At 40.5% G+C, this 19,062-nt stretch overlaps 3 protein-coding genes across 6 annotated transcripts in view; 2 read left to right on the top strand and 1 right to left on the bottom strand.

The window, feature by feature from the left end:
- The first annotated feature begins 1,749 nt into the window (after positions 1-1,749).
- Positions 1,750-8,451, top strand: LOC308396203 (CCN family member 1-like). The gene is made up of 6 exons (XM_080881353.1): positions 1,750-1,940; positions 2,845-3,058; positions 3,528-3,775; positions 4,196-4,340; positions 5,320-5,501; positions 6,371-8,451. The coding sequence occupies exons 1-6, from the start codon at positions 1,890-1,892 to the stop codon at positions 6,674-6,676; spliced, it is 1,146 nt and encodes a 381-aa protein (XP_080737479.1). The 5' UTR covers positions 1,750-1,889; the 3' UTR covers positions 6,677-8,451.
- LOC308396202 (ATP-dependent RNA helicase DDX39A-like) lies at positions 8,297-15,590 on the bottom strand. The gene is made up of 10 exons (XM_080881352.1): positions 15,434-15,590; positions 14,440-14,647; positions 14,151-14,278; positions 12,807-13,083; positions 12,472-12,590; positions 11,751-11,882; positions 11,402-11,511; positions 11,006-11,150; positions 10,747-10,894; positions 8,297-8,511 (listed from the first exon to the last, which is right to left on the bottom strand). The coding sequence occupies exons 2-10, from the start codon at positions 14,645-14,647 to the stop codon at positions 8,495-8,497; spliced, it is 1,284 nt and encodes a 427-aa protein (XP_080737478.1). The 5' UTR covers positions 15,434-15,590; the 3' UTR covers positions 8,297-8,494.
- A 2,361-nt stretch (positions 15,591-17,951) lies between these two features.
- Positions 17,952-19,062, top strand: part of evi5l (ecotropic viral integration site 5 like) — a 43,419-nt gene continuing 42,308 nt past the window's right edge. For all 4 annotated transcript variants that reach the window (XM_080881130.1, XM_080881127.1, XM_080881129.1 and 1 more), the window contains exon 1: positions 17,952-18,346. The gene's annotated coding sequence lies outside the window, so the exon portion shown is untranslated. The remainder of the gene's footprint in view (positions 18,347-19,062) is intronic.

Below are 19,062 nucleotides of genomic sequence, written 5' to 3'. Positions count from 1 at the left end.
TTATTTGCTGTAATAAGATACTTGAAAATGCAAACATACAAAATACAAACCCAACCCAGGAGGAAACCAGGAAGCTAGGGAACTTGGGATAAACAAGGGAAACACTGCAAATAGGAACAACCAGACAACAAGCAGAGGGAGAGGGGGAACTAAAATCCACACAGGAGAACGTGAGGATGGGCAACAGGTGGGAACACGGCGCTAATACAGACTAACAGGACAGGGGAAGCAGAACTGAACATACTGTACGCAGGACAGGAGACTGTCCAAATAAAGCAGGGAGTACAATAAACACGGAGATGAAGACTAAGCCACACAGGCTTGACACAGGGACACAGGGAGAAACAGACATGGAGACATGACTGACTGGGAAGACAGAAAGTAAACTCCAAACACGGAGACAAGAGAAAAACAAACGTGAAGACAAGACACAGGAGAAGACACTAAGGGAAAAAACTCACAAGTCACAAAGAACTAAAGGCTAACAGAAACATATACATGACATAAAAATAACCACGAGGAAGAATCACATTGAATATCTGAAAATAAACAGCATAATGTCCAGAAGCTTGGAAACACGGGGTCATACACCCAGTACCATGACACCTATATGTACAAATGCACTGAGAAATGCATCTTAAATTGATACATAAAAATATATTTTAGGGGGAAAAAGCAAAGAAATTAGTTAAAATGTAAAAGTTATAAAAAATTACATAATAATAATTTTTGAGTTTTGTTATTATTTTTGAAAATTAAAGCACAAAGCTTTCATCCCTTTAGCTGGAGGTAAAAAATATTTTGAGTGAGTAGTGATGGTAACGCAAATTTTAAAAAATTAAATCCTCTTTAAAGCCTAAAATTAAATGAGCCTATAAACCAGAACTTTACAAGAATACTTTGACATTCATAGCAGGATCCTAACTTTCAAAACACCTACCTATCACGTTACTTTCTTCTAAAGAGGTCTCTGTTTTAGGACAGGCGTGGCTGGAAACCTGTGGTTAAAGAAAGAAAAAAAAAAAGATGGCAGCGAAAGAGGAGACCGACCAACATGTGTTACCCTTAAAAAAAAAAATCTTACTTTTAACCTCAGCTTCACCATTCTTTCCAAGCAATCATATCATCATCATTCCCGTGTCAGCACCATGTGGTTAGAAATAATAGAAACAGGCAGTCCACCTGAATTCACAGCGAAAGCAAAACAATCAAAATCTACACTTAAAAACTTTGGAAACACTTATTCTTAGAACATGATGGGCACAGACAAAGTCGAGTATTTTCACTCTGCTCCTCATATTATGTTAATGTTTGTTTAATGCACTCCACTTTAATTTTCTGCCCTGGCTTAGAACAAAAAAAGAAGGAATTCCTCCTGCTCCCTTATTTCCCCAAAGGTGGAGGTCTTATTAATGTTGCATGGCTGTCTGGCTCAGCTGAGTGTGTTTACTCAGTGGTAGCAGGAATGTGCTAAGTGTGACTTGAAAGGAGTTGTTACAATTTCATTTTTAACTCATAAAGCAAACAGAGCGCCCCTGAGATTTTTATCAATGGCTCCATTCATTTCAAAACCCGCCCACCAATCAGCAAACTATCCGCTCGGTAGTTTGGGGGGGAAAAAGGATCTGGGCTGTTACCTGCACGCTGATTGGTTAGAAGTACGGAGAGAGGCGGGGTCTTACGTAGTCCATCGGCTATAAATTAGAGTTTAGCTCCTCACCCCTTTAGAAAAAAAGGATAGAAGTCCGAGCTAATGAGAAAAAGAAACTAGAATCTTCATGTGAAATTAATTAAGATCAATAATATTTCCCTCGATTTCTGCTTGAAATTGTTGTTTTAAAATTACTTGTAGGGTTTTTTTGTTTGTTTTTTAACTTTTAAGGATAATCATGACATTTCTCATCTATCTGACTCTACTGACAACAGTCGTCATCACACAGGTAAGATTAAGTATGTGAGTCTACTTAAAGATTAAAAGTACTTGTGACAGTAAAAGTGCCCTTAAACTTTGAGCTACCGAGTCTGAACAGCAAACACTCCTTCATTGAAACAAATTAATCCTCATGAGCCAGCAGCAGATTTTACTGTACTTTATCTCGGTCATGTTTAAAGTAATTAAAAAGAGAGAGAGAATGAGAGAAAAGAAAAGAAAACAAACACAATAAGGGGAAATAGAGTGCAAGTGAGTTTAACAGTGGCACTGCACCCCCACTTATATAATGACGAATGTTTTTTCTGATGAAGTTTGCCTTTCTGGTAATCAGCATGTCTACTCATGTCTTAGTTTTTTTAGAGCATAGTAGCATGCTGATTCCTAAAACACTGGAACAAGTTGGCTCTAGTACTGAGCCATGACTCAAATCATGAGCCAGCAGGGGGCTGAGTACAAACCCTGAGTTGTCTAGACACTCGGAGAAGGCTGACCAGCAGTAACTTGACTTACTGTAGAGATTTACTACAATGCTTCATATCTGGATGAATGACCAACAAAATGATGATCTGTCACAAACCCTGGGGTGTCTACAAGATAATAGAAATTCAAACATACATGTGCCAGAGCACATCCACACAATTTGGTATCGTAAGAAATGCTGAAATTGGTAGATTAACAGCCTGCTGATGACAGGCAGTCAGAGGGGATGTGGGAATTTTCTGTTCCAAGTACCAGGAGACTTCTTTACAATTGGGTTATAGATGCAAGCCTGTGGGGTTTATTGTTTTTATTTTTGACTGTTTTATTTTGATAATAATAATAACAGTAATAATGGAAAATGCTACACACACACACACACACACATATACAAGTCGTGTTCTGAGCTTTGTCTGAATATGTGAATCTTTCAGGTGACTGCTCGCTGCCCAGCGGTGTGTGAGTGCCCCGCAGAGCCTCCGGTCTGCCCTCCAGGCGTGAGCGCCGTCTCAGACAGGTGTGGATGCTGCAAGGTGTGTGCTGCACAGCTTAACCAAGATTGCAGCCCTGCGAGGCCTTGCGACCACCACAAAGGGCTGGAGTGTAATTATGGCAATGACGTGACCATGGCCTGGGGCATATGCCGAGGTGAGAAAACAATGAATGCTGGGAGGGAAGAAATCTCAGAGGAGGGGGGAGGGGAAAAGCTACATCTGAAGTATTAAAATACAAGAAAATGTAGTTTATATACTGAGTGTAAAAGAAAAGCCAAAATGGTGCGACAAAGGTCATAAGAGAAGCTTTCTTAGATTTGTGATTTAGAAACATGGAACCTTGCACAGCAGGAGACATTTTAATGAGTAGTAGATGTTTTATGACAGCAACAGGGGGTTTCAGGGATAAAAATACTCTTTCCTTCTGCACCATGCCGGTGCTGCCCCACAAACTATGAATAGCTGGTTCTTCCATGCCTACGAGACGGGGGGGTCTGACTCTTCCTGCTTCTTTGTATCCACTCACTTTTTGATCTCATTTGTCCTGTGGGATTTTTTTAGTGTCCTGTGTCACTGTTGGTGTTGATGAAGTCAGAAGCAGTGAGTAATATGTGTCTTTTCAGCAAAATCGGAGGGACGCACATGTGAGTACAATGGAAGGATCTACCAGAATGGCGAAAGCTTCCGTGCTGGATGTAAACACCAGTGCACCTGCATTGATGGCGCTGTTGGCTGCGCGCCTCTCTGTAGCAACAAGCTGCCACCAGCTTCACCATCCTGCCCCTACCCACGCTTGGTTAGGATACCTGGGCAGTGCTGCTTCACTGTCGACTGCAATAAGGGCACATGGCGCCTTCCACCTAAGCATCAGGTTTGTTACATTGAGTTTGTAAGGAATTTGTGAAACAGTTTGATGATACTGGAGGTAAAAAATCACTGTGGATGAACTTGTTAATTGTGTATTGAATTAAACAATTTGGCCAAAAACTTTTTAAAAACTCAGTTATCAAAAATTATATTTTCTTATTTTGTTTACTATAATTTGGAGTTGCTTTGGCAAACTAATACAAGCCACTGTAGTAAAGCCTCTGGTGCAAGGATGCCGAAACCTTTCTGATTAACAGTATCTGGTTCGCTTGCTGAGAGCAGGTACTGTTATTAAGTGCTTTAAAACACCTAACCCCTTGAAAATCAGGGGTTACGCCCACTGTGGGGAAAGCACACGAAAGTCGGACACGGTCATGGCAAAGATGAACTGCAACCATCTAATCTTGCGTATCTCTCTGCGCAGGTGCATCCTCCACAACAACACCCGCACAGACCTCGGCTCCATCCTGTGCCGCGCCACTCTGAAAATGACCTGGTCCTAGCCAACCAGCTTACAGACGTCAAACCCAGCAGCTGGCACAGTGAGCGTGGCTACAAACACTTGCCTGGTATGCAAACTGTTTCTCGCAGTGTAGTTCATATTTTAGTAACTTTAAGTACTGCTTATTTACATTGGTTGTATAATATTAAAGATTCTCTATATAGGTAGTTCAATTGTTCTAGGCTGTGTGAATAAGGTGGTAGAAAGGGCTCTTTCTGTCCTCATGCTGAAATATCTTCAGGCCAGACGGTGGTCATGTTATCCCCGGTGGCAGACCAGCACCTTGCATTACCATTCATGTGCAAATGAATGAATGGGTGAATAAGAGGCAACAATTGAAAAGTGTTTCTTAAATCACAAGGTAAAGTTGTTCCATAATGGCAGTACTTTTACTGTACTCTGAGAATATGAGAACAGAGTTTTTCACAATCACAATGTCAGACACAGATGTGCTCACATTTGCCTTTCACAAGAGCAACACTGCAGGAGATCCCAAATTTATCATCTGCTTTGCTCTGATTTGCTATCAGTTACTTATCTGTATTTATATTCTTGGTGACCTTCTATCTTGCTTTTAACAATGAACAAAAGACAATTGGGTAAATAAACCTGACCAGCAGATAAACTATCACTCAATAGTAGTGCTAGATTCAATTTAATTCAGTTCAGGTTTACTTATATAGCACCATTTCACAAAAACAGCTGCCTTGAGGTACTTTATATTGTAAGGTTACAACCCTACTATATTAGATAGAAAGCCCAACAATCGCACAACTCCCTATGAGCAAGCACTTTGTGACACTGGGAAGATAAAACACCCCCATCTGCCACGACCGGCTGGGGATGAATGGAAAGAGAATGAAAAGCCACTAATCACCAAAGCTGATCCAAAAGTGGGGATGAACGTCTGAACCAAATTTCACGGCAGTTTATCTCATAGACATTGACGAGGTACCTGACCTCCAGATCAAGAATCTCTGCTCTAATTGGTGTCATTTTTCTCCCTGCCTTTCACCCACCCTCCGTAACCCTTATACATTCCTCAGTGTGGAGCCCGCTGAAGGAGAACAAGTGTGCAGTACAGACCACCGACTGGTCCCCGTGCTCTCGCAGCTGTGGGATGGGTGTTTCTTCTCGTCTCACCAACAAGAACCCTCAGTGCAAGATGGAGAGACAGACCAGAATCTGCACCATACGGCCGTGTCACAGCCTGGCGGTCCCAGCTAAGGTGAGATGGACTGAGCGTGATCTGAACGAAGGAATGAGACAGACGCAGACAGGGACCATAGTTCAAACAGCCGTATCACTGCCGAGATAACTTGTAATAGCAACTTATCTCTCACGCAGTACTCTGCTGAATTGTGATAACACTTATTATTTAACCTGTATCTGCGTTTGACTCCTCATGCAAAAACAGTACCTTTAATTTTGCTTGAATGAAAAATTAGATGTTCTGGCACTGAGTAAACATGCTCTTAGTGCTAAAGCCATCTTTATCCAGAGCTTAAGAACAGAGATTATCTTAGCGGTACTTTCGGGAAACTCCACATCCACTGGGAACTGGGCAGTGCTGATTTACTCAGCAGTGTTTTGGTGGCAGCCCGGCGCCTTTTTAAATATAGTCCCCCACCCTCAGCATTCCTGCCAAGCAACTGTCCATAGCTAGGCTCTGTCTGTGTACTCAAGCCCAGGGAAGTTGTGTGTCTATATTAATCCTACACGTTGGACACGGTAAGAACTCTTTTACTCTGCTCCACTGAGTTAAAAGCTCTGCTGCCAAGAGCTGTCATAGGTGTTGGTGTATTTAACAGCAGAGGACACTCAAATGTTGAATAAATATTTAACCTTAAATATAATCACATTTATCTAAAAATAATCCCTCTCTGATTCCCTGCTTTGGAAGTCTAGTCCTCTTAATGTGAAACAGACTATGAGTGTAAAGCTGCTTTAATCTGCCGCTCTGTAAGGCGCAGATGGGGGTATAAATCAGATCTTGTTAGATTATTTATTTATTCATTTATCTTGATTCCAACTAATAATAATCATTATGACCCAGGTTATAACTCTTATCTCTCTGCTTTCATAACTCGATCACAGAAAGGGAAAAGCTGCTCCCCAACTGAGAAAGTCGCAGAGCCAATCCACCTGTCCTATGGGGAATGTGTGAGCATCCGCCTCTACAGGCCCAACTACTGCGGCGTGTGTATGGATGGACGGTGCTGCTCGCCACGTCGCACCCGCACCCTGCCTGTGACCTTTGCGTGCCCGGATGGTGAGCGGTTTCAGAGGCTGTCCATGTTGATCCAGTCATGTAAATGCAGCAGTGATTGCGGCCACCTTAATGAAGTGGCCCTCCCTCCTCAGCACTGGATGTACGGAGACACTCACAAGTTCACAGACTAGAATTGAATTGAGGGTCTTTTTTTTTTTTTTTCTTGCTTGGCTTTTTTTTTTCCTATTTGACTTTAATGTGACGAGGTTTGTTTTCTTAAAGAAGGAAGCCGCTTGAAGATGAGGAGCCATTTTTTTCCTCACCTGGCTCCAAGTGAATGAAGGCCTCAGGCCACCCGCCTCACTGCAGAGACCATAGGCAGGAAGGACTGCCTTGGTATTATTCATCTTAAAGACAACCCATATTATAATATCTGTGACCCTGTGCTCCTGTTCAAACTGATGTGGGACTTAAATTAGAGCCCCGAAATACTCTGAACTTCCTGCATTTCCTAAGTCCTGCTTCAGGATTTGAGACTCTCCAATCAGCCTGAGAGGACAAATGCTACAAAAGCAACAAAGCACTTTATTTATTTAGCACTGAAACTTTGTGAGCAGTGCACAAGAATCTGACAGGACTGCCTTACCCACAGACGGGTGACAAATGAAAGGGGAGGAAAAAGGTGTTGAGCCACTATGTGCTGCCAGCACAGCTTCACTGTGCCTTGAAGTCTCTAATGGTCTGTTGGAGGGATCTTTCTAATCATTTCCCTCATTTGGTAATGGTGACAGAGAGCCCTGTCATATTGGTCCCAAGCCTCTGATTACAATATTGAGATTTAGTGACTGTAAAGCCATGTTATATCATTCATGCCCTGGATATTGTCAACGGGTTAAAGGTGATCACAAGTTTTTAATTTGACCCTTTGCTGCCAGTTTCTTTCATTGTAGGGGCCAAAGATTATAATTTGTCACCCATTTATTAATCTTTAGCTCAACATACTGTAAATACTTCATATCTCCCAGTGCACTGTGACGACTTGCTGACAACCAGCTGAATTAACTTTTGCAGTTTTATGTAGAAACCTAGAGGATGTTATGCAAATGTGGATGACTTGTTTTATTCAAAACAGAAAATCACCATGGTGTTATAGCTATATCTCTCTATATGGCATGATGCCATGTAAAGCACATGAGTGAATTCCCTTGAAACTCACACTGTTAGATAAGAGACATTATCTTTAACTGATAAGAATTCAGGAAGAACTGAATCAGAGCCAATTGCCTTGGTTTAGCATTTAATACAACTTAGATAAATTTATTAGCCAAATAAATGTTTTCTTGATGTTGGATCAGTGTATTCTGCAAAACACATTTCTTGATTTTGATCCAAGATTGTATACAATCATGTTCTATTATAGATTAAGACACTGTACAGTGTAGCAGTCACCAGTTTTTTGTTGGTCGATCTATGTGATAAAACTGGCTCCTGTGCTCAAGCTTCATGTGACGTTTTATTTTAATTCAACTTTGACGGTTTCAAATTAAGTTTCTCCACAGTGCAACATCACCAGCTGTTTATCAACAGTGGATACCTCCTCAAACTGTGTGATAGCGCCCTCTGCTTGTGGGTATCAATATCTGCAGATGCCAAGCTATGTCTGGGTCACTCCTGTTATAGTTTTATATGTAATGTTAACATCTGACATGCGTTAAATGTTTAAAGCACACAAAGTGAAGTTCATCACCGTCGAATAAGGTATAAAAGTTTATTTCTTTAACCAAAACAATATATCCACAGATTTTTGCTTCTTTTCTTTTCTTTTTAAACAAGGAACACACTAAAACAAACACTCTGCAGCGAGATGACAAAACACGTTTTATCACTATGAACGTGCCTTCACAAATGGTTGGATGGAAACATTAAAATAAATGTTGAAGGTTTCTTTTCTTCCACCAAAACACAGTAACAACAGGGATCACATGATCTTCACTGGAAGGGCGCTTCATTCATCTGGACTGTTCAACTGCAAAGAGACATGAGGTTAACATGAGGTAGAGAAAATTTCTATAATAACTTTATACAGTAGCTATCACACTTGAGTATTTCTACACAGCAGTGATGTAGTATGTGAACATGGCCTGTTATCTGTACATAATTACAGGCTTTCATTTGCAAATGCATGGCTACTTCTTAGTTTAGTTTTAAAGATGAGCTAAAATCTCAAAATGCATTCAGAATTTTAGCAGTCAAGACAACACAATACATACTAAACAATGTTAATCACCACTTCCTGTAATCAAAAGCGTGATACTACGAAAAGGTTCTCCTAGTGATAAAGAAGAAGAAGTGATGTAGAGTGGTGTGACAACTCCTCAGGGGGTGCCACCAACGGCTATACCTCATAGGGAACTCAACACACCCATCATGATGACTTTTTACTATGCCTTCCTGGAAAGCATCATGACCTTCTCCATTACCTGCTGGTTGGACTCTGTCAGCCTTCAGAACAGGAACAGACTGCAGCACACTGCATCAGTGTGCTCTAAAATCATTGGCCTGCCTGTCAGAACTCTGGCACAGGTTTTCAGCCAGCCGGCTCTTAGACAGGCAGCCAAATTCATCAATGACCCCTCTCACATTCTTCACCCCACATTTCAATGGCTCCCCTCTGGGCGACGCCTCCGCTGCATTTCCTGCAGGACTGAGAGGAGGAGAGCCACCTTTGTCCCCAAAGCCACCCTGCTTTAACTCCAGCCGATAAGACCATTTCCCACACCAGAAACATAAACTACTCTATAAGGCTGGGCCATATCATACCGTTCACGGTAATACCGGTATAACGTTTGGCAAGGATAAGAAAATGAAATATCGCGATAGAATATGAGTAAAGTGCACATGCGCAGTGCCTTTGTTTTCATACGCACATGGCGGAAAAAGCATGACGGCGACAGAGAATGAGAAGAGCGAAAGTGGATCGTTGAATGAAACGAGTTTGTAAAAATGCTGCAACTTCAGTGGCGTGGAACTGGTTTGGCTTTCGTCCTTCAGATACATAACAAAGCACTTTTTTTGGTAGAGCATGCTAGCGGGCCGTCGTTATTACCGTGTTTTTTGGAAAATACGGCACACTTCAAATCAATCCTTTGAGTTTTCTGAAAATCGACAGTGCCCCTTATAATCCCATGTGCCTTATGTATGAATTCTGGTTGTGTTTACTGACCTCAAAACGATTTTATGTCGTACATGGCGCTCGAAAATCTGTCAAATGTTTTAGTGCGACTTTGCTAAGCTACGAACCCGCACCGCTTGATAGATTGTCGGAGCATTACAGCTATCGTAGGCAGGAGCCTCGCGGAGTGATACGTACTGTGCTTCAACATAATATTACAGTGTTGTGTGTGTGTGTGTGTGTGTGTGTGTGTGTGTGTGTGTGTGTGTGTGTGTGTGTGTGTGTGTAACCTCTTTTAAGTTTTGTGGATATTATACATGGTTATGCTGAGGATATGTCGGCCAATTTCCACTGGAAATGCCTTTTGGTTAAACTGTCAGCAAGGAATTTGCATTTGCACTGTTGAATTTTTATATAACTTCATAAAAAACAGCTGCTTCTTTAAGTGAAAATACATTGATGGGCTTTTTTTGCACTAATAAAGTTGTGGAGTTGTAAAGTATTTTGTCTAGTTTCAATTACATCGTCAGTTATTATCGCAAATTTTCAAATGTATATCGTGATAAATATTTTTGGTCATATCGTCCTGCTCTACTACTCTAAACTATTTTTATACTGCTGAGACTTTATTCACTTGTAGTCACTTACAGTTATTTATTCACCTTTAGGTCACTTAAATTTTAAAACTGTGTAATTTTAAAACTGTATATATACTGTATATTCTGTTTGCCTGTTTATGCTCTGTCCTTATCTTCAACGTCATGCTGCTCTATTTATCCCCAAGGGGCAATTAAGATACAACAAAGTCTTTCTGACTCTGATTCTGAAGTTCTCAGTAAACAAATACCTGTTGCAGCTAAGGCCTACAGACCAGTCAGGGAGCTCCTGGAAACCTCCCAACACTAAGAAAAAATGTGCATTCCCTGACCGGTTGGCTAGTGGTTGCTGGCTGTCACTAGGTGAAACTGGTCATAAAGAGGTATACAGTGTGACACCAAAATACTTAGTTAATATTATAATACTTGTATAGTTATTAAATGGGCGTCTTTAAGCCAGGTTCATGACGCCTGCAAGCAACAAGATACTTACTGTAGGAAGAAATATCGATTTCTTCTGGTAGCTCTGCTACATTGACCTCGAAGCGGTCTTGAACCTCATTCAGGGTCTTGGCATCACTCTCGTCTGACACAAAGGTGACGGCCAGGCCTTTAGTCCCAAACCTGCCAGCACGGGCCACCTGAACGATACACAAGAAATTTACTGCTACACATGGCCTCAGCTTTAAAGACCAGAAATGGGAGGTTTGGAAATGAAAATATACCAATGTCTCAAATTAAATATTACTCACTCTGTGAAGGTATGTGTCAGAATCCTCTGGCATGTCATAATTGAAGACAATGTTAACTCGTTCAATGTCCATGCCACGGCCGAACAGGTTGGTTGCCACCAAAATCCGCCGCTGGAAGTCTTTGAACTGCTGATATCGGGATAACCTGGCAGGAGTAGAGAAGCAACAGCATCATGAACTGCAGAACTGAATAAGATTATATCCAAAACTAAGAGTTAATAGTCAGTTGGGTCTAGTTTTAGCCTGTCTTTTACAGGTACTAACACTGTCTACAAGCATTTGAGCCTGGAAAAAAACGTACACAATGAGGACAGTCTCACGTGACAATAACAAAAAATATGACAAACTTTAAAAAAAAAAAAAACACTCTTCTTTCTAAAGTGACGCAGCACCAACCTCTCTTCCTGCGCCATGCCCCTATGGATGGCTATAGCAGGGAAGTTCTGCTCCACCAGTAGCTGGGACAGAGCAACACAGCGAGCTACAGACTTCACAAAGATCACCACCTGCGAGGAATATAAAAGAAACTGCTGAGTCTTGCATATTTTCCGATTTGTACTGGAAAAGGCAGACATGGGAGGGTTTAAGAGAGGACAAGACACAAAAGTTATTTTAGAAAATAAACAAAAAAAATTAAAAAAGGATAAAAAACAAAGCTGCATTTGTTAACAATTAGCAAGGATTTAAAACAAATAAAATGGACATAACAGATTCCAACTCCTTTCAAAAGTATTACCACTGATACCTGGTTGAACTCGAGCACATCGAGCAGGTCGAACAGCTTTCGGTTCTTCTCGCTGTCCTTCAACTTGCAGTAATACTGCTGTAGACCATGAAGTGTCAACTTGGTCTCATCATCCACAAACACTTCCATCGGCTACACAGCAAAGGACAGAATGACCAGCATTAGTCTCTCAGACAGATCTACAGATTACCTGGAAAAGGACAATTCTAAACTGCTGAGAGGTTCAATTTGCCTGCTTTATGAGCAAATATGACAAAGGCACCAACAAATGGCCAAAAATAAAAGGAAACTCGACTATTTTCCATTACATTTATGACGATGAGAAAAAAAAAAAACCACTGAACATCATTTTAATACTGCTAGCACTCTGCAGGCAGCAACATTTGTAAGTTTAAGGAAATGGAGGTTTTTTTCCATCCTTTTTCAATAAGCTGCTCTCACTGATGACACATTTACTAATTTGCTGCTGCAATCTTCAAACAAAATGACAGTGGCAGCATTATAGTGCAATAGTAGTGATACAGCACTGTCACCAATGACTTAGCATAAGTAAAATGTAAGGACAAAAGTAGTCTAGATAGTGTTTTCCCTGGAATTTTTTAAGTGTAGGCTTGCTTTGCTGTAGTGCACACTAAGGAACATAATGTTGCGATAGACATTGATGTTTTTGCCATACATGAAGCTGCACAGATATAACGTGTATGGCCACATGTAAACTCACATCCTGCATGAACTTGCGGCACACGGGGCGGATCTCCTTGCTCAGAGTTGCACTGAACATCATAACTTGCTTCTCATGAGGCGTCAGTCGGAAGATTTCCTGGACATCACGTCTCATGTCTTTTGCAAGGAAATAAATGATACATCCAAAATTGTATATATATCTATATATGGTGTAATTTCTTAATGATGACCTTTAATAAGCAAAATGTATGTAATCACCATCAGAATTTATCTCAACAATATTTACTTGACACACTCTATCGCCACTCCTACATACTGGTCAAAAACCTTCACCAAGAGTCGACTATAAACAGCTTGGTTCCTCTCACTTACCCAACTGCTCCAGCATCTTATCACACTCATCAAGCACAAAGTGTTTGATGTTCTTCACACTGAGGGTCTTGTTACGAATGAGGGCCAGTGTACGTCCTGGAGTTCCCACAACAATGTGAGGGCAGTTCTTTTTCAGGACTTCCTCATCCTTCTTGATAGCCATGCCACCAAAGAACACTGACACCTTGACAGTGGGCATGTACTTGGAGAAGCGCTCGTACTCTTTGCTGATCTGGAATGCCAACTCTCGTGTGTGGCACATCACGAGGACAGACACCTGCAAGGAAACAACACAGAGGTTTTATCAACGCTTTCATCTTTATATAGCATGTACATTGTTGTTTATCTCATTTGTGTATAATGCTATTACAATATCACAAACTTCCTTTATAAATCCCCCAAATCATGACTACTTTATAATGTGAAAGAGCAAATTAGAAAATACTTAAAAAGATCTTAAAGGCACCGTGCTGGACTAGAAGCTAAAGACATCGGACATGAACTCAAACGCTTCTGGTTCTCATTCAGACAGAGACGTTTTGATTATCTGATTTCATCAAAGCCTGAGTAATTCCAGATTAAAGTTTGCTAATGCTGAACATAACGTCTGTATTGTTTGTAGTCAAAAACACTGGGTGTGTAACACATGCAAATTACAGTAGATAATCATACACCGAAATGGTAAATGGTAAATGGCCTGTATTTATATAGCGCTTTACTAGTCCCTAAGGACCCCAAAGCGCTTTACATGTCCAGTCATCCACCCATTCACACACACATTCACACACTGGTGATGGCAGCTACATTGTAGCCACAGCCACCCTGTTAACCAACAACACAATCTATAGCAGGGGTGCCCAATCCCAGTCCTCGAGAGCTACCGTCCTGCAGCTTTTAGACGCATCCTTCTTCTGACACACCTGAATCAACTGAATGGCTTGTTATCAGGCCTTTGCCAAACTTGATGGCATGCTGAAGAGGCAATCACACCATTTGATTCAGCTGTGTTGGAGTAGGGATGCATCTAAAAGCTGCAGGATAGTAGAGCTCGAGGACTGGGATTGGGCACCCCTGATCTATAGGCTTGTCTTGGGAGTTCACTTCTACTATTGTAGAAATGTGTTTGAAAATAAATGTGATCAATCAAAAAAAAAAAATTCATATTGATCTGAAAGAAGCCTTTCTTCTTCCTGAACTGTGCTCCCAGAGCATAACAGAGCTACCTGTTCTTTTCGCTGCAGGGGTTAAGGATTCACATCTTTTCTTTAATTTCTTAGCCAACTATGTAACGTCCCATAACAACGCAGAATTAGAGAGCTTGTAAAACTGTAATGACAAACTCACCTGACCATCCACAGGTTCTATCTGCTGCAAGGTGGCTAGCACAAACACTGCTGTCTTTCCCATACCAGACTTGGCCTGACACAGGATATCCATGCCCAGGATAGCTTGAGGGATGCATTCATGTTGAACTGAAAGTAAAACCAATTGGCAATTATACATTTTTCTTTATATACATACTAAGCGTGCAGTTACAACATCATAAGAAATCATTTATTATGTGTGGCTGTAGTTCTATGATCAGGATCATGTCCAGGAGTTTATTTGAACTTTAAATAGCCCTGCTATCCACCTTCTGAGGGATGCTCAAAACCACAGTCAACGATGGCACGGAGCAGCTCTGGTTTGAGGAGAAAGTCTCTGAATCCCGAGCTGTGGATGGATACATATGACCCCTTCACCTCCTTTTTATTTGCTGGGGTCCCACTCTCTGGGACTCCCTGAGGCTCCTCATCCTCTTCATAATCCAGAAGTTCATTATCAAGATTATTCTCTGACATCTGTATAAAAGAATGTACAGCAAGGACATTTGTTATAGTAGAGATTATATCTAAGAACCCTCTTTAATATGTGGATTAATAGTTTATGAGAAAGCCAGGAGGTTTTAAAAGTATGAATAAATAAATCAAATGTATATCTTTATACTTTTTACAATTATTAACCAATAAATAAATCATCATTAGACACGTACCTATATAAATAACAGTGTACATAAATTAACAGATGAACAGTGTTAATAATGAATTGTTGACGTGCTAGGCTGATAGAATAATTAAAAAAATAAGAATAAAAATGCTCAATTAAGTCAAATCTAATCAGCGAATTTAAGGCTGGGGATAGTCAGAATGGACCTCTGTCTGCTCACTGTTTAATGTCTAGTGTAATACAAAGGATAACTATCTCAAGTCAAAATGCAGGTCAGCGTGTGACCCGGTATAAACAATGGAGTCCTTCCCCTTCATTCATACCGGCTAGTTAGCAAGATGGGTCGGCAAACATTTCCATTTATGTAACTCTAATATTGTTAATTACACGGTATTTAAAATATGTGTCTATTTAGAAACAAAATTATCTATTGCACCTAAAGCTAAGCTGTCTATATTAAATCAAAACTGAATCGGAGCGAAGCTAACATGAATTTGCATAGCATGCTAGCTACCGAAGCAACCTTCAAATCAACAAATTTGAGACGGGTGCAAAGCGTTCAAAGCATTTCTTAGTTTTTAAACACGTCTACGCATTTCAGAATGTAATGCAGAAAAAATATAAAGGAACATCAACGTCACCTTGCTATGAAATTTTACACTCCGCGGATTATCGATCTGCGTGAAACTAACGAGCTAGCTAGGAGCTTCTAACGAGCACACACGTATGCTGCGTTCAGGTACAATCTGGATAATGTTTAGCTTTCTGATTCCATTTCCAACATTGATACTTAAATAAAACACTTCGATGGCTGAATTTTCCGGTTCTTCGCCACCTTAACTCTCACGCATGAGCTTACGTACGGTCTATGTTCTTAAGCCAAAAATCATGGTCTTGTCTTTTATACCTATACTTTTTTTTTCATTATTACGGTATTTGGAAGAACACCTGAATGCATCAGCAGAGGGCCGGTGTTGTGCCAAAAAGTGATTGTCTGCCAGTACCGGTATCGATGCTTGTTTTAGTAAAATTATAAAGAAAATGATTATACATACATTACTCTGAAAAGGTCTTCAGGCCCCCCTTCTTTATATTTTGTTAGGAAAATTGAAAATGGGTGCATCGATCGATTGAAACAGGTAAACATACATGGAGATACAGTATATAAGTTTAAAAAAAAAAAAGCTTGTACAATTCTAACAAGATTTAAAGTCTGTATTTTGTAAAACCACTACCATGCCAATCAGGTGCTTCACAGATGGTTATGCATGGTAGATTTGACTGATTAAACCTTTCTGCAGTCATAATTCCGTAGAAGAGAGAATATCTCCATCAGCACTAATTGAAATGCAGTCCCAAACCACGACAGAGCCTTCACCGTGTTTTACAAATGGCTATAGGCACTCACTGTTGTGTCTCTGTCCTGACGTCCTTTGTATGATTTGAACGAAAGAATAAAAATATGTATTCCATCAATCCATGATTTTCTAAATTTCTTAGTCTTGAGCTGGAGCTGGTATACTACTGTCCGAGACCACTTTAAGAAACCATATTAAGCATGGCTCATTGAAAACAAAATATGAAGAAATGCACAATGTCTCCAAAATTTTGTACACCAACATCCATAAATGCCAATAATTAGATTTAAAATGAATAATAAAACAAACAAAAAAACCAGTAGGTATCAGTTAAGCTGTATTTGCTGCTTTGGGTATGGAAAAGTGTAGTATCCAATTTGTCCACTTGATGGCAATAAAGTAATTGCCCAGATGATGCACATTATCAATACTGTGCACAGTAAGTCAGTCACCCTTCAAGCCCTGCCTTTAGAGAGTAAGAAAATAAAAGTCAATTAAAATATATCCTGTTATTAAAACACCATCATCGTTTGTTGTATTGTGGCATGTCTCAATATGTTAGGTCACATTTCCATATATAACTGAAATTCAAGATGTGAATGTGAATTTGGGGGGAATAGAGGACACTGAGACAATATTTGAATCTAAATGTTTATCACTTTACATTTGTACAGTCCAATTAATCATAGTTTAACTATAAAGTGACAGTTTTGTTAGTCTATTAAAAACCGGGTGTCTCTTGGAAGGTAAAAATAACAGAAACTAACAAAAATAAAGAAAAGAATACTGGGATTATTTTGATTACGTATTGTGTGTTTGTTCACTTGAGTGTTTCCCTGGAACCAGGTCTGCCTTTCCATAGGCAATGTGCAGAATCTCACACCATGTAATATAATTATTTTTACTTCATACACTATGTGAAATGTGCGTGTGTTTTTATTGGCAGCATTGGTAGCAAAGCTGTAGCAGAATTCTCAATGGGGCTATTGTGATTCAAAACTGGCAAGTCTCGGCCAAAGATCTGGCCCAGATGATCTAATCTTGGCTCCTTTTTTCCAGCTTTAAATGCTGTATTACTAACCTCATCTTAAAAGCAACTGCACTTTGATCGCCCCCTTTCTTTACTGAGTTTACATTCTCTAATCAGATCTTGATTGAATCACATCTTGATTGATTAGTTCACATAAGTTCACATTAAACTCAGGAAAGTTAAGGTGTTGTTTCTAGAGAAACAACTAGATGTTTCTCTAGTTGTTATTTAACAGAATAACGTCTCCATACAAATCATTAACATCTCAAATACAAACTAGACTAGTCAATACAATAACTAATAGGTTAGTTTAAATGCTACTTACATATGAGTGATGCATCAGCACTTATAACCTCCAGCACATTTAGTTTTGACAGTTTACATTATACTTATTATACTTATTATTATTATTTTTATTATTATTATGCACTCTCACTATCCAGTAACAGGTAGCTGCTTCTGTCGGTTATAAGATAATCAAAAGTATTACCACAAATTAGTTGAAACAATTACATGTTTTTTATTTTTATTTATTTATTTTTTGTCAGATAATGAATAATATCGTTGCCAAATACCGATAAATCCGTTTAACTGACACCGCTCTGTGACACCTGCGGAGCCCGCCTTCTAACAGAATAAAGCTCCTCGGTGATTGGTTGTATACGTTGTCCTTCCACTGGAATCCCGTAATTCGGCCCTGCCATTGGCTCGTGGCGTGTCGCTCTCGCCTCGTTCCGCTGTTTGATTGGTTCGCCTTACCTCGAGCTCAACCTGAAGCCTAAGAACGCCAGCCATTCTGTGTGATTTACTTGCAATGATTGATGCATCCGTTTATACCACATCCCTGCTGAGCCGTTGACTACATCACACGGCTGTCATGGTTATTTCAGTGGACGCCTCCAGAAATATTTTTCTCCTCTAAATTCGGTTCGCACGCGCACGTCCCCTCTCACCGCGTGCGCTGCCTCGCGACCAGCGAGCGAGAGACGCGGCGCTTCCTCCCCGGTCGAACGGCGGCAGGAGGATGGCACTGTGCTGGACGGCGTATTTGTCCTCGGTGGTTTATTAAGATTTTAATTAGCCGGTAACACACGTTTGACGTTTACGACAGACCGGCTTGGGAGCGACGCTAAACACACCGCTCCGATTATGGAAAAGGAGTGCAGGTAAGCGTTAACGAATCTTATTTGTTTATTTGACGGTTTTATATTTAAATTAAACATTAGCATTTTCACGAGCAGTCAGTTGAAGGGCTTGCGAGCTTATTGGTTTATTAAATGCTATGATAACTGAACGGGCCGACATCAGTAGCAGCCGCTGCTTCCAGGGTCTGCTCCATTTGTATCAGTGAAAAAAATCCACTGTACAACATGCCAGCGGAGACGCGGCCCATTCATTAGCACATAAACCATATTTCTTGCTAATGCTTAGCACGCTGCTGGTGTGCCATGTTTATATCGTCTTTTCCTCAATGTCCCGTCCTCGTTTCGTGTCGTTACACAATCATGTTGCCGTAGGAAGCCGGAACATTTGGTGCCGCAAAGCGAGAGGATGATGTGTCATTTTGGCCACAGATGTTGATCCAGCCGAGCCATGAGCCGACTGCAGAGCATGCAGGCCCCTGTAGTCCAGGCATTCTTAAGCAACAGCAGCAGGCCAGGATAATGAGCTGTCATGTCCAAACAAACCAGGCCAGTAGATTACAGGATCTTGGAGTATGAGTTTGCAAGATGGGATTATAGATAGCAGAGGGACTGCTACAAATATCTCCCTCCAGATGTTTACTGTACTGCTCATGCATGCCCTCTAACTACTCATTATAGGTGAATCCGGTTGTTCTTGCTGTATTTATCTAATCAGAGTGGGGTTAACAACTAAATCC

This window comes from Rhamphochromis sp. 'chilingali' (genome assembly GCF_963969265.1).
Source record: "Rhamphochromis sp. 'chilingali' genome assembly, chromosome: 4".
Taxonomy (NCBI): Eukaryota; Metazoa; Chordata; class Actinopteri; order Cichliformes; family Cichlidae; genus Rhamphochromis; species Rhamphochromis sp. 'chilingali'.
The sequence above is the reverse complement of the archived record's forward strand: the minus strand, read 5'-3'. Positions and strand labels throughout refer to the sequence as shown.